The sequence below is a fragment of the Oncorhynchus keta genome, unplaced genomic scaffold (assembly GCF_023373465.1).
Source record: "Oncorhynchus keta strain PuntledgeMale-10-30-2019 unplaced genomic scaffold, Oket_V2 Un_contig_2377_pilon_pilon, whole genome shotgun sequence".
Lineage (NCBI taxonomy): Eukaryota > Metazoa > Chordata > Actinopteri > Salmoniformes > Salmonidae > Oncorhynchus > Oncorhynchus keta.
Window position 1 is genome coordinate 19,836 of NW_026283570.1, and position 22,420 is coordinate 42,255.

Genomic DNA, 22,420 nt, shown 5'->3' on the forward strand with positions numbered 1-22,420 from the left:
CACACCCAGACAGTTAAATACCTGCTAGCCCAGCCACCTCTACCCCACACCCAGACTGTCACTACCTGCAGCCCAGCCACCTCTACCTCACACCCAGACAGTTAAATACCCAGCCCAGCCACCTCTTCCCCACACCCAGACAGTTAAATACCTGCAGCCCAGCCACCTCTACCCCACACCCAGACTGTCACTACCTGCTAGCCCAGCCACCTCTACCTCACACCCAGACAGTTAAATACCTGCTAGCCCAGCCACCTCTACCCCACAGGAGACAGTTAAATACCTGCTAGCCCAGCCACCTCTACTCCCCACATCCAGACTGTAAATACTTGCTAGCCCAGCCACCTCTACCTCACACCCAGACTGTCACTACCTGCAGCCCAGCCACCTCTACCTCACACCCAGACAGTTAAATACCTGCTAGCCCAGCCACCTCTACCCCACACCCAGACAGTTAAATACCCTAGCCCAGCCACCTCTACCTCACACCCAGACAGTTAAATACCTGCTAGCCCAGCCACCTCTACCCCACACCCAGACTGTCACTACCTGCTCGCCCAGCCACCTCTACCCCACACCCAGACTGTCACTACCTGCTAGCCCAGCCACCTTACCTCACACCCAGACTGTCACTACCTGCTAGCCCAGCCACCTCTACCCCCACAGGAGACAGTTAAATACCTGCTAGCCCAACCACCTCTTCCCCACACCCAGACAGTCAATACCTGCCAGCCCAGCCACCTCTACCCCACACCCAGACTGTCACTACCTGCTAGCCCAGCCACCTCTTCCCCACACCCAGACAGTTAAATACCTGCTAGCCCAGCCACCTCTACCCCACACCCAGACTGTCACTACCTGCTAGCCCAGCCACCTCTACCTCACACCCAGACAGTTAAATACCTGCTAGCCCAGCCACCTCTACCCCACACGAGACAGTTAAATACCTGCTAGCCCAGCCACCTCTACCCCACATCCAGACTGTCACTACTTGCTAGCCCAGCCACCTCTACCTCACACCCAGACTGTCACTACCTGCTAGCCCAGCCACCTCTACCCCACAGGAGACAGTTAAATACCTGCTAGCCCAACCACCTCTTCCCCCCACACCCAGACAGTTAAATACCAGCCCAGCCACCTCTACCCCACACCCAGACTGTCACTACCTGCAGCCCAGCCACCTCTACCTCACACCCAGACAGTTAAATACCTGCTAGCCCAGCCACCTCTTACCCCCACACCCAGACAGTTAAATACCTGCTAGCCCAGCCACCTCTACCCCACACCCAGACTGTCACTACCTGCTAGCCCAGCCACCTCTACCTCACACCCAGACAGTTAAATACCTGCTAGCCCAGTCACCTTTACCCCACACGAGACAGTTAAATACCTGCAGCCCAGCCACCTCTACCCCACATCCAGACTGTCACTACTTGCTAGCCCAGCCACCTCTACCTCACACCCAGACTGTCACTACCTGCTAGCCCAGCCACCTCTACCTCACACCCAGACAGTTAAATACCTGCAGCCCAGCCACCTCTACCCCACACCCAGACAGTTAAATACCTCCTAGCCCAGCCACCTCTACCTCACACCCAGACAGTTAAATACCCAGCCCAGCCACCACTATCCCACACGAGACAGTTAAATACCTGCTAGCCCAACCACCTCTTCTCCACACCCAGACAGTTAAATACCTGCTAGCCCAGTCACCTCAACCCCACACCCAGACTGTCACTACCTGCTAGCCCAGCCACCCCACACGAGACAGTTAAATACCTGCAGCCCAACCACCTCTTCCCCACACCCATACAGTTAAATACCTGCTAGCCCAGCCACCTCTACCCCACACCAGACAGTTAAATCACCTGCAGCCCAACCACCCTTCCCCACACCCAGACAGTTAAATACCTGCTAGCCCAGCCACCTCTACCCCACACGAGACAGTTAAATACCTGCTAGCCCAGCCACCTCTACCCCACACCCAGACTGTCACTACCTGCTAGCCCAGCCACCTCTACCCCACTCCCCAGACTGTCACTACCTGCAGCCCAGCCACCTCTACCTCACACCCAGACAGTTAAATACCTGCTAGCCCAGCCACCACTACCCCACACGAGACAGTTAAATACCTGCTAGCCCAACCACCTCTTCTCCACACCCAGACAGTTAAATACCTGCTAGCCCAGCCACCTCAACCCCACACCCAGACTGTCACTACCTGCTAGCCCAGCCACCTCTACCCCACACGAGACAGTTAAATACCTGCTAGCCCAACCACCTCTTCCCCACACCCAGACAGTTAAATACCTGCTAGCCCAGCCACCTCTACCCCACACGAGACAGTTAAATACCTGCTAGCCCAACCACCCTTCCCCACACCCAGACAGTTAAATACCCAGCCCAGCCACCTCTACCCCACACGAGACAGTTAAATACCTGCTAGCCCAGCCACCTCTACCCCACACCCAGACTGTCACTACTGCCAGCCAGCCACCTCTACCCCACTCCCAGACTGTCACTACCTGCAGCCCAACCACCTCTTCCCCACACCCAGACAGTTAAATACCTGCCAGCCCAGCCACCTCTACCCCACACCCAGACTGTCACTACCTGCTAGCCCAGCCAACCTCTACCTCACACCCAGACAGTTAAATACCTGCTAGCCCAGCCACCTCTACCCCACACGAGACAGTTAAATACCTGCTAGCCCAGCCACCTCTTCCCCACACCCAGACTATCACTACCTGCAGCCCAGCCACCTCTACCCACACGAGACAGTTAAATACCTGCAGCCCAGCCACCTCTACCTCACACCCAGACTGTCACTACCTGCTAGCCCAGCCACCTCTACCCCCACGAGACAGTTAAATACCTGCTAGCCCAACCACCTCTTCCCCACACCCAAACAGTTAAATACCTGCAGCCCAACCACCTCTACCCCACCCGAGACAGTTAAATACCTGCTAGCCCAGCCACCTCTACCCCACACCCAGACTGTCACTACCTGCTAGCCCAGCCACCTCTACCTCACACCCAGACAGTTAAATACCTGCTAGCCCAGCCACCTCTACCCCCACGAGACAGTTAAATACCTGCAGCCCAGCCACCTCTTCCCCACACCCAGACAGTTAAATACCTGCTAGCCCAGCCACCTCTACCCCACACCCAGACTGTCACTACCTGCCAGCCCAGCCACCTCTACCTCACACCCAGACAGTTAAATACCTGCAGCCCATCCACCTCTACCTCACACCCAGACAGTCAAATACCTGCTAGCCCAGCCACCTCTACCTCACACCCAGACAGTTAAATACCTGCTAGCCCAGCCACCTCTACCCCACACGAGACAGTTAAATACCTGCTAGCCGAGCCACCTCGACCCCACACGAGACAGTTAAATACCTGCTAGCCCAGCCACCTCTACCCCACACGAGACAGTTAAATACCTGCTAGCCCAGCCACCTCTACCCCACATCCAAACTGTCACTACCTGCTAGCCCAGCCACCTCTACCCCACACGAGACAGTTAAATACCAGCCCAACCACCTCTTCCCCACACCCAGACAGTCAAATACCTGCTAGCCTAGCCACCTCTACCCCACACCCAGACAGTTAAATACCTGCTAGCCCAGCCACCTCTACCCCACACCCAGACAGTTAAATACCTGCTAGCCCAGCCACCTCTAACCCACACGGGACAGTTAAATACCTGCTAGCCCAACCACCTCTTTCCCACACCCAGACAGTTAAATACCTGCTAGCCCAGCCACGCCCTGCCCTCTCTGCTTCAATCACTCAGACGAGGGCAAGTACTGTAAACCTGGACAATAGTCCCCACACCCTTAACTCTCACTAACCTTACCGCTACTCCCCCACCCCAATGATCATGCTGCTGTTCCCCCTATGGTCATTCCCCCCACCTCCTCAATGATCATGCTGCTGTTCCCCTATGGTCACCTCTACCCCAATGATCATGCTGCTGTTCCCCCTATGGCACATTCCCCCCACCCTCAATGATCATGCTGCTGTTCCCCCTATGGTCATCCCCTACCCCAATGATCATGCTGCTGTTCCCTATGGTCATCCCCTCACCCCATACTATTATTTTTATTACCATTTTCATTATTTTATTTCACTGCATGTTGGAGCTGGAAACCTAATATTTTCACTGTACCTGTAATAACACCTGTAACCCTGTACATGTGACTATTAAACACTGTAATAACACCTGCTACCCTGTACATGTGACTATTAAACACTGTAATAACACCTGTAACCCTGTACATGCGACTATTAAACACTGTAATAACACCTGCTACCCTGTACATGTGACTATTAAACACTGTAATAACACCTGTAACCCTGTACATGCGACTATTAAACACTGTAATAACACCTGTAACCCTGTACATGTGACTATTAAACACTGTAATAACACCTGTAACCCTGTACATGTGACTATTAAACACTGTACCCTGTAATAACACCTGTAACCCTATACATGTGACTATTAAACACTGTAATAACACCTGCTACCCTGTACATGTGACTATTAAACACTGTACCCTGTAATAACACCTGTAACCCTGTACATGTGACTATTAAACACTGTAATAACACCTGTAACCCTGTACATGTTACTATTAAACACTGTAATAACACCTGTAACCCTGTACATGTGACTATTAAACACTGTAATATTACCTGCTACCCTGTACATGTGACTATTAAACACTGTACCCTGTAATAACACCTGCTACCCTGTATATGTTACTATTAAACACTGTAATAACACCTGCAACCCTGTACATGTGACTATTAAACACTGTAATAACACCTGTAACCCTGTACATGTGACTATTAAACACTGTAATAACACCTGTAACCCTGTACATGTGACTATTAAACACTGTAATAACACCTGTTACCCTGTACATGTGACTATTAAACACTGTACCCTGTAATAACACCTGCTACCCTGTACATGTGACTATTAAACACTGTAATAACACCTGCTACCCTGTACATGTGACTATTAAACACTGTACCCTGTAATAACACCTGTAACCCTGTACATGTGACTATTAAACACTGTAATAACACCTGTAACCCTGTACATGTGACTATTAAACACTGTAATAACACCTGCTACCCTGTACATGTGACTATTAAACACTGTAATAACACCTGCTACCCTGTACATGTGACTATTAAACACTGTAATAACACCTGTAACCCTGTACATGTGACTATTAAACACTGTACCCTGTAATAACACCTGTAACCCTGTACATGTGACTAGTAAACACTGTAATAACACCTGTAACCCTGTACATGTGACTATTAAAACACTGTACCCTGTAATAACACCTGTAACCATGTACATGTGACTATTAAACACTGTAATAACACCTGTAACCCTGTACATGTGACTATTAAACACTGTACCCTGTAATAACACCTGTAACCCTGTACATGTGACTATTAAACACTGTAATAACACCTGCTACCCTGTACATGTGACTAGTAAACACTGTAATAACACCTGTAACCCTGTACATGTGACTAGTAAACACTGTAATAACACCTGTAACCCTGTACATGTGACTATTAAACACTGTAATAACACCTGCTACCCTGTACATGTGACTAGTAAACACTGTAATAACACCTGTAACCCTGTACATGTGACTAGTAAACACTGTAATAACACCTGCAACCCTGTACATGTGACTATTAAACACTGTAATAACACCTGCTACCCTGTACATGTGACTATTAAACACTATAATAACACCTGTAACCCTGTACATGTGACTATTAAACACTGTAATAACACCTGTAACACTGTACATGTGACTATTAAACACTGTAATAACACCTGTAACCCTGTACATGTGACTATTAAACACTGTAATAACACCTGTAACCCTGTACATGTGACTATTACACACTGTAATAACACCTGCAACCCTGTACATGTGACTATTACACACTGTAATAACACCTGTAACCCTGTACATGTGACTATTACACACTGTAATAACACCTGTAACCCTGTACATGTGACTATTAAACACTGTACCCTGTAATAACACCTTCTACCCTGTACATGTGACTATTAAACACTGTAATAACACCTGCTACCCTGTACATGTGACTATTACACACTGTAATAACACCTGTAACCCTGTACATGTGACTATTACACACTGTAATAACACCTGCTACCCTGTACATGTGACTATTACACTGTAATAACACCTGTAACCCTGTACATGTGACTATTAAACACTGTAATAACACCTGTAACCCTGTACATGTGACTATTAAACACTGTAATAACACCTGCAACCCTGTACATGTGACTATTAAACACTGTACCCTGTAATAACACCTGTAACCCTGTACATGTGACTATTAAACACTGTAATAACACCTGTAACCCTGTACATGTGACTATTAAACACTGTAATAACACCTGTAACCCTGTACATGTGACTATTAAACACTGTAATAACACCTGCAACCCTGTACATGTGACTATTAAACACTGTAATAACACCTGCTACCCTGTACATGTGACTAGTAAACACTGTAATAACACCTGTAACCCTGTACATGTGACTAATAAACACTGTAATAACACCTGTAACCCTGTACATGTGACTATTAAAACACTGTACCCTGTAATAACACCTGTAACCCTGTACATGTGACTATTAAACACTGTACCCTGTAATAACACCTGCTACCCTGTACATGTGACTATTAAACACTGTAATAACACCTGTAACCCTGTACATGTGACTATTAAACACTGTACCCTGTAATAACACCTGTAACCCTGTACATGTGACTATAAAACACTGTAATAACACCTGTAACCCTGTACATGTGACTATTAAACACAGTACCCTGTAATAACACCTGTAACCCTGTACATGTGACTATTAAACACAGTACCCTGTAATAACACCTGCTACCCTGTACATGTGACTATTAAACACTGTAATAACACCTGTAACCCTGTACATGTGACTATTAAACACAGTACCCTGTAATAACACCTGTAACCCTGTACATGTGACTATTAAACACTGTACCCTGTAATAACACCTGTAACCCTGTACATGTGACTATTAAACACTGTACCCTGTAATAACACCTGTAACCCTGTACATGTGACTATTAAACACTGTAATAACACCTGTAACCCTGTACATGTGACTATTAAACACAGTACCCTGTAATACCTAGGATAGGGTAAGTAAGGGTAAGTAATCTTTCTCACCCCCTTCCCCCCCAACAAGATTTAGATGCAAGTGGCTGTTCCACTGGTTGTCATAAGGTGTATGCACCAATTTGTAAGTCGCTCTGGATAAGAGCGTCTGCTAAATGACTTAAATGTAAATGTAAATGTAAATAACACCTGTAACCCTGTACATGTGACTATAAAACACTGTAATAACACCTGTAACCCTGTACATGTGACTATTAAACACTGTACCCTGTAATAACACCTGTAACCCTGTACATGTGACTATTAAACACTGTAATAACACCTGTAACCCTGCACATGTGACTATTAAACACTGTAATAACACCTGTAACCCTGTACATGTGACTATTAAACACTGTAATAACACCTGTAGCCCTGTACATGTGACTATTAAACACTGTAATAACACCTGTAACCCTGTACATGTGACTATTAAAACACTGTAATAACACCTGTAGCCCTGTACATGTGACTATTAAACACTGTAATAACACCTGCTACCCTGTACATGTGACTATTAAACACTGTACCCTGTAATAACACCTGCTACCCTGTACATGTGACTATTAAACACTGTACCCTGTAATAACACCTGCTACCCTGTACATGTGACTATTAAACACTGTAATAACACCTGTAACCCTGTACATGTGACTATTAAACACTGTAATAACACCTGCTACCCTGTACATGTGACTATTAAACACTGTAATAACACCTGTAACCCTGTACATGTGACTATTAAACACTGTACCCTGTAATAACACCTGCTACCCTGTACATGTGACTAGTAAACACTGTAATAACACCTGTAACCCTGTACATGTGACTATTAAACACTGTAATAACACCTGTAACCCTGTACATGTGACTATTAAACACTGTAATAACACCTGCTACCCTGTACATGTGACTATTAAACACTGTAATAACACCTGCTACCCTGTACATGTGACTATTAAACACTGTACCCTGTAATAACACCTGTAACCCTGTACATGTGACTATTAAACACTGTAATAACACCTGCTACCCTGTACATGTGACTATTAAACACTGTACCCTGTAATAACACCTGTAACCCTGTACATGTGACTATTAAACACTGTACCCTGTAATAACACCTGTAACCCTGTACATGTGACTATTAAACACTGTACCCTGTAATAACACCTGTAACCCTGTACATGTGACTATTAAACACTGTAATAACACCTGTAACCCTGTACATGTGACTATTAAACACTGTAATAACACCTGTAACCCTGTACATGTGACTATTAAACACTGTAATAACACCTGTAACCCTGTACATGTGACTATTACACTGTAATAACACCTGTAACCCTGTACATGTGACAATTAAACACTGTAATAACACCTGCTACCCTGTACATGTGACTATTACACTGTAATAACACCTGCTACCCTGTACATGTGACTATTAAACACTGTAATAACACCTGTAACCCTATACATGTGACTATTAAACACTGTAATAACACCTGTAACCCTGTACATGTGACTATTAAACACTGTACCCTGTAATAACACCTGCAACCCTGTACATGTGACTATTAAACACTGTAATAACACCTGCAACCCTGTACATGTGACTATTAAACACTGTAATAACACCTGTAACCCTGTACATGTGACTATTAAACACTGTAATAACACCTGCAACCCTGTACATGTGACTATTAAACACTGTAATAACACCTGTAACCCTGTACATGTGACTATTAAACACTGTAATAACACCTGCTACCCTGTACATGTGACTATTAAACACTGTAATAACACCTGTAACCCTGTACATGTGACTATTAAACACTGTAATAACACCTGTAACCCTGTACATGTGACTATTAAACACTGTAATAACACCTGCTACCCTGTACATGTGACTATTAAACACTGTAATAACACCTGTAACCCTGTACATGTGACTATTAAACACTGTAATAACACCTGCTACCCTGTACATGTGACTAATAAACACTGTAATAACACCTGTAACCCTGTACATGTGACTATTAAACACTGTAATAACACCTGTAACCCTGTACATGTGACTATTAAACACTGTAATAACACCTGTAACCCTGTACATGTGACTATTAAACACAGTACCCTGTAATACCTAGGATAGGGTAAGTAAGGGTAAGTAATCTTTCTCACCCCCTTCCCCCCCAACAAGATTTAGATGCAAGTGGCTGTTCCACTGGTTGTCATAAGGTGTATGCACCAATTTGTAAGTCGCTCTGGATAAGAGCGTCTGCTAAATGACTTAAATGTAAATGTAAATGTAAATAACACCTGTAACCCTGTACATGTGACTATAAAACACTGTAATAACACCTGTAACCCTGTACATGTGACTATTAAACACTGTACCCTGTAATAACACCTGTAACCCTGTACATGTGACTATTAAACACTGTAATAACACCTGTAACCCTGCACATGTGACTATTAAACACTGTAATAACACCTGTAACCCTGTACATGTGACTATTAAACACTGTAATAACACCTGTAGCCCTGTACATGTGACTATTAAACACTGTAATAACACCTGTAACCCTGTACATGTGACTATTAAAACACTGTAATAACACCTGTAGCCCTGTACATGTGACTATTAAACACTGTAATAACACCTGCTACCCTGTACATGTGACTATTAAACACTGTACCCTGTAATAACACCTGTAACCCTGTACATGTGACTATTAAACACTGTACTCCTGTAATAACACCTGTAACCCTGTACATGTGACTATTAAACACTGTAATAACACCTGTAACCCTGTACATGTGACTATTAAACACTGTAATAACACCTGCTACCTGTACATGTGACTAGTAAACACTGTAATAACACCTGTAACCCTGTACATGTGACTATTAAACACTGTACCCTGTAATAACACCTGTAACCCTGTACATGTGACTAGTAAACACTGTAATAACACCTGCCAACCCTGTACATGTGACTATTAAACACTGTAATAACACCTGCTACCCTGTACATGTGACTATTAAACACTGTAATAACACCTGCTACCCTGTACATGTGACTATTAAACACTGTAATAACACCTGTAACCCTGTACATGTGACTATTAAACACTGTACCCTGTAATAACACCTGTAACCCTGTACATGTGACTATTAAACACTGTAATAACACCTGTAACCCTGTACATGTGACTATTAAACACTGTAATAACACCTGTAACCCTGTACATGTGACTATTAAACACTGTACCCTGTAATAACACCTGTAACCCTGTACATGTGACTATTAAACACTGTACCCTGTAATAACACCTGTAACCCTGTACATGTGACTATTAAACACTGTAATAACACCTGTAACCCTGTACATGTGACTATTAAACACTGTAATAACACCTGTAACCCTGTACATGTGACTATTACACTGTAATAACACCTGTAACCCTGTACATGTGACTATTACACTGTAATAACACCTGTAACCCTGTACATGTGACTATTACACTGTAATAACACCTGTAACCCTGTACATGTGACTATTACACTGTAATAACACCTGCTACCCTGTACATGTGACTATTAAACACTGTAATAACACCTGTAACCCTATACATGTGACTATTAAACACTGTAATAACACCTGTAACCCTGTACATTTGACTATTAAACACTGTACCCTGTAATAACACCTGCAACCCTGTACATGTGACTATTAAACACTGTAATAACACCTGTAACCCTATACATGTGACTATTAAACACTGTAATAACACCTGTAACCCTGTACATGTGACTATTAAACACTGTAATAACACCTGCAACCCTGTACATGTGACTATTAAACACTGTAATAACACCTGTAACCCTATACATGTGACTATTAAACACTGTAATAACACCTGCTACCCTGTACATGTGACTATTACACTGTAATAACACCTGTAACCCTGTACATGTGACTATTAAACACTGTAATAACACCTGTAACCCTGTACATGTGACTATTAAACACTGTAATAACACCTGCTACCCTGTACATGTGACTATTACACTGTAATAACACCTGTAACCCTGTACATGTGACTATTAAACACTGTAATAACACCTGCAACCCTGTACATGTGACTATTAAACACTGTAATAACACATGTAACCCTGTACATGTGACTATTAAACACTGTAATAACACCTGTAACCCTGTACATGTGACTATTAAACACTGTAATAACACCTGTAGCCCTGTACATGTGACTATTAAACACTGTAATAACACCTGCTACCCTGTACATGTGACTATTAAACACTGTAATAACACCTGCTACCCTGTACATGTGACTATTAAACACTGTAATAACACCTGTAGCCCTGTACATCTATCTATTAAAAACTGAAAAGGCAACACTTTGCAGAACTGACCACTTCCTTTAGTTGGGGTGGGAGTGACCTCAACCCACCACCTAACATGTCTAGTGTGACGGCTATGGTGTTCAGTTGACAGTCAGAGCTACACCCCCCATCTGCAGTGTGTAGACCCACCTGTCCAGGTCTGTCTCCAGTCCGTGTAGTCTGTTCACCAGGGTCGTCTTCTCAGAACGGAGACACTCACACTCCTGCTGCAGACTGGGACAGTCCTTCTGAAGACGCTGAAACTCCCCTACAGAGAGATGTGAACAGGTTACAACAGCTGATTCTCACTGAACAGTCACTGAACAGTCACTGAACAGTCACTGAACAGTCACTGAACTCATTGTGCTGAGCCTTAAACATTCATCAACTCTTCTTGAGCCATTAGTTCACATGTAACAGACGGGATGAAGGCAAAATGGTAGTAGGTGTTTGTACCATTGTGCTGCTACCATGCTGTATTGTCATGTTTTGCTACCATGTTGTGCTGCTACCATATTGTGCTGTTACCATGCTGAATTGTCAAGTGTTGCTACCATATTGTGCGGCTACCATGTTGTGGTGCTACCATGCTGTATTGTCATGTGTTGCTACCATGTGGTGCTGCTACCATGTTATGGTGCTACCATGTTGTGTTGCTACCATGTTGTGCTGCTACCATATTGTGTTGCTACCATGCTGTATTGTCATGTGTGGCTACCATGTTGTGCGGCTACCATGTTGTGCCGCTACCATGTTGTGTTGCTACCATGTTGTGCTGCTACCATGTTGTGTTGCTACCATGTTGTTCTGCTACCATGTTGTGTTGCTACCATGCTGTGCTGCTACCATATTGTGATGCTACCATGTTGTGTTGCTACCATGTTGTGGTGCTACCATGCTGTATTGTCATGTGTTGCTACCATATTGTGATGCTACCATGTTGTGTTGCTACCATGTTGTGGTGCTACCATGTTGTGGTGCTACCATGCTGTATTGTCATGTGTTGCTACCATGTTGTGCTGCTACCATGTTGTGGTGCTACCATGCTGTATTGTCATGTGTTGCTACCATGTTGTGTTGCTACCATGTTGTGGTGCTACCATGCTGTATTGTCATGTGTTGCTACCATGTTGTGCTGCTACCATGTTGTGGTGCTACCATGCTGTATTGTCATGTGTTGCTGCCATGTTGTGTTGCTACCATGTTGTGGTGCTACCATGCGGTATTGTCATGTGTTGCTGCCATGCTGTTGTCTTAGGTCTCTCTTGTTGTGTCTTTGTCCTATATTTATATTTATTTATCCCAGGGCCCCGTCCCCGTAGGAGGCCGTCATTGGAAATAAGAACGTGTTCTTTTTTTCTTTTTACATGTTTTATTTCACCTTTATTTAACCAGGTATTTATATATATAACCCTTTATTTAACCAGGTATTTATATATATATAACCCTTTATTTAACCAGGTATTTATATATATAACCCTTTATTTAACCAGGTATTTATATATATATAACCCTTTATTTAACCAGGTATTTATATATATATAACCCTAACCCTTTATTTAACCAGGTATTTATATATATAACCCTTTATTTTATTTAACCAGGTATGTATATATATATATAACCCTTTATTTAACCAGGTATTTATCTATATAACCCTTTATTTAACCAGGTATTTATATATATAACCCTTTATTTAACCAGGTATTTATATATATAACCCTAACCCTTTATTTAACCAGGTATTTATATATATAACCCTTTATTTAACCAGGTATTTATATATATAACCCTTTATTTAACCAGGTATTTATATATATAACCCTTTATTTAACCAGGTATTTATATATATATAACCCTAACCCTTTATTTAACCAGGTATTTATATATATAACCCTTTATTTTATTTAACCAGGTATGTATATATATATAACCCTTTATTTAACCAGGTATTTATCTATATAACCCTTTATTTAACCAGGTATTTATATATATAACCCTTTATTTAACCAGGTATTTATATATATAACCCTAACCCTTTATTTAACCAGGTATTTATATATATATAACCCTTTATTTAACCAGGTATTTATATATATAACCCTTTATTTAACCAGGTATTTATATATATAACCCTAACCCTTTATTTAACCAGGTATTTATATATATAACCCTAACCCTTTATTTAACCAGGTATTTATATATATAACCCTAACCCTTTATTTAACCAGGTATTTATATATATAACCCTAACCCTTTATTTAACCAGGTATTTATATATATAACCCTTTATTTAACCAGGTATTTATCTATATAACCCTTTATTTAACCAGGTATTTATATATATAACCCTTTATTTAACCAGATATTTATATATATAACCCTTTATTTAACCAGGTATATATATATAGAACCCTAACCCTTTATTTAACCAGGTATTTATATATATAACCCTTTATTTAACCAGGTATTTATATATATAACCCTAACCCTTTATTTAACCAGGTATTTATATATATATAACCCTTTATTTAACCAGGTATTTATATATATATAACCCTAACCCTTTATTTAACCAGGTATATATATATAGAACCCTAACCCTTTATTTAACCAGGTATTTATATATATAACCCTTTATTTAACCAGGTATTTATATATATAACCCTAACCCTTTATTTAACCAGGTATTTATATATATATAACCCTTTATTTAACCAGGTATTTATATATATAACCCTTTATTTAACCAGATATTTATATATATAACCCTTTATTTAACCAGGTATTTATATATATATAACCCTAACCCTTTATTGAACCAGGTATTTATATATATATAACCCTAACCCTTAATTTAACCAGGTATTTATATATATATAACCCTTTATTTAACCAGATATTTATATATATAACCCTTTATTTAACCAGGTATTTATATATATATAACCCTTTATTTAACCAGGTATATATATATAGAACCCTAACCCTTTATTTAACCAGTTATTTATATATATAACCCTTTATTTAACCAGGTATTTATATATATAACCCTAACCCTTTATTTAACCAGGTATTTATATATATAACCCTTTATTTAACCAGGTATTTATCTATATAACCCTTTATTTAACCAGGTATTTATCTATATAACCCTTTATTTAACCAGGTATTTATATATATATAACCCTTTATTGAACCAGGTATTTATATATATAACCCTAACCCTTTATTTAACCAGGTATTTATATATATAACCCTTTATTTAACCAGATATTTATATATATAACCCTTTATTTAACCAGGTATTTATATATATATAACCCTAACCCTTTATTGAACCAGGTATTTATATATATATAACCCTAACCCTTAATTTAACCAGGTATTTATATATATATAACCCTTTATTTAACCAGGTATTTATATATATATAACCCTAACCCTTTATTTAACCAGGTATTTATATATATATAACCCTTTATTTAATCAGGTATTTATATATATAACCCTTTATTGAACCAGGTATTTATATATATATAACCCTAACCCTTAATTTAACCAGGTATTTATATATATATAACCCTTTATTTAACCAGGTATTTATATATATATAACCCTAACCCTTTATTTAACCAGGTATTTATATATATATAACCCTTTATTTAATCAGGTATTTATATATATAACCCTTTATTTAACCAGGTATTTATATATATAACCCTAACCCTTTATTTAACCAGGTATTTATATATATATAACCCTTTATTTAATCAGGTATTTATATATATAACCCTTTATTGAACCAGGTATTTATATATATAACCCTAACCCTTTATTTAACCAGGTATTTATATATATATAACCCTTTATTTAATCAGGTATTTATATATATAACCCTTTATTGAACCAGGTATTTATATATATAACCCTAACCCTTTATTTAACCAGGTATTTATATATATAACCCTTTATTTAATCAGGTATTTATATATATAACCCTTTATTTAACCAGGTATTTATATATATATAACCCTAACCCTTTATTGAACCAGGTATTTATATATATATAACCCTAACCCTTTATTGAACCAGGTATTTATATATATATAACCCTAACCCTTTATTGAACCAGGTATTTATATATATAACCCTAACCCTTTATTTAACCAGGTATTTATATATATATAACCCTTTATTTAATCAGGTATTTATATATATAACCCTTTATTGAACCAGGTATTTATATATATAACCCTAACCCTTTATTTAACCAGGTATTTATATATATATAACCCTTTATTTAATCAGGTATTTATATATATAACCCTTTATTGAACCAGGTATTTATATATATAACCCTAACCCTTTATTTAACCAGGTATTTATATATATATAACCCTTTATTTAATCAGGTATTTATATATATAACCCTTTATTTAATCAGGTATTTATATATATAACCCTAACCCTTTATTGAACCAGGTAGGCTAGTTGAGAACAAGTTCTCATTTACAACTGCGACCTGGCCAAGACAAAGCATAGCAGTGCAACAAAAACAACAACACAGAGTTACACATGGGATAAACAAACGTAAAGTCAACAACAATAGAAACATTTTTTTTTACAGTGTGTGTAAGGAGGTACGGCAATAAATAGGCCGTAGTATGGAAGGTGGGCTTTTTACAGATGGGCTGTGTACAGCTGCAGCGATCTGTGAGCTGCTCAGATAGCTGATGCTTAAAGTTAGTGAGGGAGTTGTGATTTTTGCAATTCGTTCCAGTCATTGGCAGCAGAGAACTGGAAGGAAAGGTGGGCAAAGGAGGAATTGGCTTTGGAGGTGACAAGTGAAATATACCTGCTGGAGCGCTTGTTACGGATGGGTGTTGCTATAGTGACCAGTGAGCTGAGACAAAGCGGGGCTTTACCTAGAAAAGACTTGTAGATGACCTGTAGCCAGAGGGTTTGGCGACGAGTTTGAAGCGAGGGCCAACCAACAAGAGCGTACAGGTCACAATGGTGGGTAGTATATGGGGCTTTGGTGACAAAACAGATGGCACTGTGATAGACTGCATCCAATTTGTTGAGTAGAGTGTTGGAGGCTATTTTATAGATGATATCGCCGAAGTCGAGGATCGGTAGGATAGTCAGTTTTACGAGGGTATGTTTGACAGCGTGAGTGAAGGAGGCGTTGTTGCGAAATAGGAAGCTGATTCTAGATTTAATATTGGATTGAGGATGCTTAATATTGCTCTGGAAGGAGAGTTTACAGTCTAGCCAGACACCTAGGTATTTGTAGTTGTCCCCATATTCTAAGTCAGAACCGTCTAGAGTAGTGATGCTAGGTGGGCGGGCGGATGCGGGCAGCGATCGGTTAAAAAGCATGCATTTAGTTTTACTAGCATTTAAGAGCAGTTGAAGGCCACAGAAGGAGAGTTGTATGGCATTGAAGCTCGTCTGGAGGTTTGTTAACCTTTTTGGGATAGGGGGCAGCATTTTCACTTTTGGATGAATAGCGTGCCCAGAGTGATCTGCCTCCTACTCTGTTCCAGAAGCTAATATAATCATAGTATTATTAGTATTGGATAGAAAACACTCTGAAGTTTCTAAAACTGTTTGAATGATGTCTGTGAGTATAACAGAACTCATATGGCAGGCAAAAACCTGAGAAAAATCCAACCAGGAAGTGGAAAAGCTAGCCTTTGATTTCCTGACTGACTGTGTATATTGGTTCCTGACTTCCCTGAACAGTTGCATATCGCGGGGACTATTCGATGCTATTGCAGTCCGCCACAGGATGTTTTTGTGCTGGTCGAGGGCAGTCAGGTCTGGAGTGAACCAAGGGCTATATCTGTTCTTAGTTCTACATTTTTTGAAAGGGGCATGCTTATTTAAGATAGTGAGGAAAACACTTTGTAAGAACAACCAGGCATTCGCAACTGACGGGATGAGGTCAATATCCTTCCAGGATACCCGGGCCAGGTCGATTAGAAAGGCCTGCTCGCAGAAGTATTTTAGGGAGCGTTTGACAGTGATGAGGGGTGGTCGTTGGACTGCGGACCCATAACGGATACAGGCAATGAGGCAGTGATCACTGAGATCCTGATTGAAGACAGCGGAGGTGTATTTGGAGGGCCAGTTGGTCAGGATAATATCTATGAGGGTGCCCATATTTACGGATTTAGGGTTGTACCTGGTGGGTTCCTTGATGATTGTGTGAGATTGAGGGCGTCTAGCTTAGATTGTAGGATGGCCGGGGTGCTAAACATATCCCAGTTTAGGTCACCTAACAGTATGAACTCTGAAGATAGATGGGGGCAATCAATTCACATATGGTATCAGCTGGGAGCTGAGGGGTCTATAACAGGCAGCAACAGTGAGACTTATTTCTGGAGATTCATTTTTAAAATTAGAAGCTCAAACTGTTTGGAAAGTATGACAGAACTTTGCAGGTAATCTCTGCAGTAGATTGCAACTCCTCCCCTTTGACAGTTCAATCTTGATGGAAAATGTTGTAGTTGTGGATGGAAATCTCCCAATGAAAAGAAGTTCATTTCCAAGTTAGATTAACATAGTATGGCAATGTACCTTGTAGTTCAGGAGTTCTCTGCTGGTGCAGGCTCTGCTGTTGGAAGGGTTAGGGGTCAGTGATTAGGTTTAGTATAGTATCGTACCTTGTAGATCGTTAGTTCTCTGCTGGTGCAGGCTCTGCTGTTGGAAGGGTTAGGGGTCAGTGATTAGGGTTAGTACCTTGTAGATCGTTAGTTCTCTGCTGTTGGAAGGGTTAGTATAGTATCGTACCTTGTAGATCGTTAGTTCTCTGCTGTTGGAAGGGTTAGTATAGTATGTACCTTGTAGATCGTTAGTTCTCTGCTGGTGCTGGTGCAGGCTCTGCTGTTGGAAGGTGGCCTGCAGGGAGTTGATCTCCTGTTCGTATTTCGACGCAGCCTGACGCCACTTCTCCAACTCGGCCGTGACACCTCCCAGATCCCTCTGCAGGGCGGCGATGTCTCGCTCCCTCTCGGCCGTGGCGGCCTCCATGGCGTGGTGGAGAACTAGCACCTCCTCCTGAGCAGAGTACAGCTCCTCCTGTGTGCTGCTGATGCTGCTCTCTCTCTGCTCCTTCAGCTCCTCCATGTCTACCGCTAGCTTCCCCAACTGACCTGGAAACAGATGGTATATACTTTCATATACACTATATAATATAGAACATCTCTCGCCCAACTGACCTGGAAACAGATCGTATATACTTTCATATACACACATAATATGGAATAACTCTTTCCATGAAAGACTGACCAGGTGAAAGCTATGATCCCTTATTGATGTCACTTGTTAAATCCACTTCAATCAGTGTAGATGAAGGAGGAGACGGGGTTAAGAGGGATTTTTAAGCCTTTGGATAATTGAGACATGGATTGTGTGTGTGCCACTCGTAGGGTGAATGGGCAAGACAAAAGATGTAAGTGCCTTTGAACGGGGTATGGTAGTAGGTGCCCAGGCGAACCGGTTTGATTCAGAGCTACTGGGTATATAACGCTTAACAGTTTCTAGTGTATATCATGTACGGTCCACCACCCAAAGGACATCCAGCCAACTTGACAACTGTGGGAAGCCTTGGAGTCAACATGGGACAGCATCTCATGTTGGAACGCTTTCAACACCTTGTCGAGTCCATGCCCTGACGAATTGAGGCTCTTCCAGCATCCCTGTGGAACGCTTTCAACACCTTGTCGAGTCCATGCCCTGACGAATTGAAGCTCTTCCAGCATCCCTGTGGAACGCTTTCAACACCTTGTCGAGTCCATGCCCTGACGAATTGAGGCTCTTCCAGCATCTCATGTTGGAACGCTTTCAACACCTTGTCGAGTCCATGCCCTGACGAATTGAGGCTCTTCCAGCATCCCTGTGGAACGCTTGACACCTTGTAGAGTCCATGCCCTGGACAATTGAGGCTCTTCCAGCATCCCTGTGGAACGCTTTCAACACCTTGTCGAGTCCATGCCCTGACGAATGGAGGCTCTTCCAGCATCCCTGTGGAACGCTTGACACCTTGTAGAGTCCATGCCCTGACGAATTGAGGCTCTTCCAGCATCCCTGTGGAACGCTTGACACCTTGTAGAGTCCATGCCCTGACGAATGGAGGCTCTTCCAGCATCCCTGTGGAACGCTTGACACCTTGTAGAGTCCATGCCCTGACGAATGGAGGCTCTTCCAGCATCCCTGTGGAACGCTTGACACCTTGTAGAGTCCATGCCCTGACGAATGGAGGCTCTTCCAGCATCCCTGTGGAACGCTTGACACCTTGTAGAGTCCATGCCGACTAATTCAGGTTGTTCTGAGTGCAAGTCATTAATAGGAAGATGTCCTTCATGTTTTGTACACTCAGTGTACACTAGATGGCTAAACGTATGTTGACACCTGCTCTTCGAACATCTCATCACAAAATCTTGAGCATTAACATACAGTTGGTCCCGCCTTTACTGCTATAACAGCCTCCACTCTTCAGCTTTCCACTAGACAACCTCACTTTGTGCACAGGGGGCATTGTCATGCTGAAACAGGAAAGGGTCTTCCCCAAACTGTTGCCACAAAGTTGGAAGCATGGAATCTTCTAGAATATAATTTCATGCTGAATCGGTAAATTTCCCTTCACTGGAACTAAGGGGCCTCGCCCGAACCATGAAAAACAGCTCCAGACCATTATTCCACCTCCACCAAACTTTACAGTTGGCATTATGCAGTCGGGCAGAACGCGTTTCCACAGCTCCAGAGTCCAATGGCAGGTGAGCTTTACACCACTCAAGACGAAGTTTGGCATGGTGATCTTAGGCTTGTGTGCGGCTACTCGGCCAAGGAAACTCATTTCATGAAGCTCCCAACGAACAATTCTTTGCAGCAACCAGCAGTTTGGAACTCGGTAGTGAGTGCTCCAACCCGAAGACAAACAATTATTATGAGATACGCGCTTCAGAACTCGGCGGTCCTGTTCGGTGAGTTTGTGTGGCCTACCACTTCACGGCTGAGCCGTTGTTGCTCCTAGGCTTCACAATAACAGCACTTACAGTTGACTCTAGCATGGCAGAAATGTATCATTGTTTTATAAAAATACTCAACTAAAACAATTTACATAAGTATTCAGACCCTTTACTCAGTACTTTGTTGAAGCACCTTTGGCAGTGATTACAGCCGTGAGATTCTTCGTGGGTATGACACTACAAGCGTGGCACACCTGTATTTGGAGAGTTTCTCCCATTCTTCTCTGCAGATCCTCTCAAGCTCTGTCAGGTTGGATGGGGAGCGTCACAGCATTTTCAGGTCTCTCTAGAGATGTTCGGTCGGGTTCAGGTCTGGGCTCTGGTTGGGCCACTCAAGCTCCAAGCGGGCTTTTATAAAAGAGGGGCTCATGAGAGTCAGTGGTCTGGCAGAGTGTCTCAGGCTCGTGACGCGTGCTCTAGTTAACTCCCTCTGCAGGTACCGATCGGTACCATCCTCCCTCTGCAGGTACTGGATCTGCATGGCTGACTCCTCAGTCTGTAGGTACTGATCGGTACTATACTCACTCTGTAGGTACTGGATCTGCTTGGCTGACTCCTCAGTCTGCTGCCTGTTACTCCTCCTCTCCTCCTCCAGTAAGGCCTGGAGCTGCAGACACTTCTGCTTGCCTGTGTTGGCCAAGTCCTGGGCCTCCAGCAGCTCTCTGTGGAGGTGGTGAATCACCTGCTCTCTGTCCCCAGGCTCCAGGTTGGCCATCCGCAGCTCATCTAGACCAGGACAGACAGGTGGGATATAGTTAGATATAGGCATAAAGGAAAGGAAGGAGATGAGGGTGCTCGAGCGGTGGGTGGGATCTGAACCCATGCTGGCAGCTGTACAAAGTACATGTGATGCAGAGGCTGGTGCTTAGATTTGAAAGGCCACGCAGGCCACAGAAAACTTATCAAAAGTCAGTTGTGTATTTATGTTTTCATAATTGATCAGGAAGTTATGGATAGGGTTGGGCAGCATGCAGATGTTCATACCATTTATGCACCATACAGGGGTATATGGTATTCCCCAATGTGCACAGAAGTAGAGCTATTTAAAATAAAACCTGGATCTGGATCCAGGAGGGGGTTGAATGTCTCAGCTGTTACCGAGAAGCTTGATCTTGACAGCGAGCAAGTTAGCAAACCACATGCATAGCTGGAGCCCTGAGCTGGATAATTTCACACTTCTTAGTTATACTTCACTTAATAGTTGAATGCACTCTGGCGTAGCAAACATCTCTGCGAGGCGTCGGTATTTCCAAATACCCCAGCATGCACTCTGGCGTAGCAAACATCTCTGCGAGGCGTCGGTATTTCCAAATACCCCAGCATACGTTATATCGCCTTGATCATCTGTACCGTATCTGTATAACCACCACACGTGGCTGGCTGCCTCCAGCAGCCACTCTGTCAGGGTCCACCACCCCAACCCTAATCCCTCCAGCAGCCCCTCTGTCAGGGTCCACCACCTCAACCCTAATGCCTCCAGCAGCCCCTCTGTCAGGGTCCACCACCCCAACCCTAATCCCCCAGCAGCCCCTCTGTCAGGGTCCACCACCCCAACCCTAATCCCTCCAGCAGCCCCTCTGTCAGGGTCCACCACCCCAACCCTACCCCCTCCAGCAGCCCCTCTGTCAGGGTCCACCACCCCAACCCTACCCCCTCCAGCAGCCACTCTGTCATGGTCTACCAC

At 42.5% G+C, this 22,420-nt stretch overlaps 1 protein-coding gene across 1 annotated transcript in view; it reads right to left on the bottom strand.

The window, feature by feature from the left end:
* Positions 1 to 11,799: 11,799 nt before the first annotated feature.
* Positions 11,800 to 22,420, bottom strand: part of LOC127921833 (sarcolemmal membrane-associated protein-like) — a 43,559-nt gene continuing 32,938 nt past the window's right edge. The window contains exons 7-9 of the mRNA XM_052505425.1: positions 21,262 to 21,462; positions 18,550 to 18,861; positions 11,800 to 11,966 (exon numbers count right to left, since the gene is read on the bottom strand). Coding sequence (XP_052361385.1) covers positions 11,800 to 11,966; positions 18,550 to 18,861; positions 21,262 to 21,462 — 680 coding nt within the window. The remainder of the gene's footprint in view (positions 11,967 to 18,549; positions 18,862 to 21,261; positions 21,463 to 22,420) is intronic.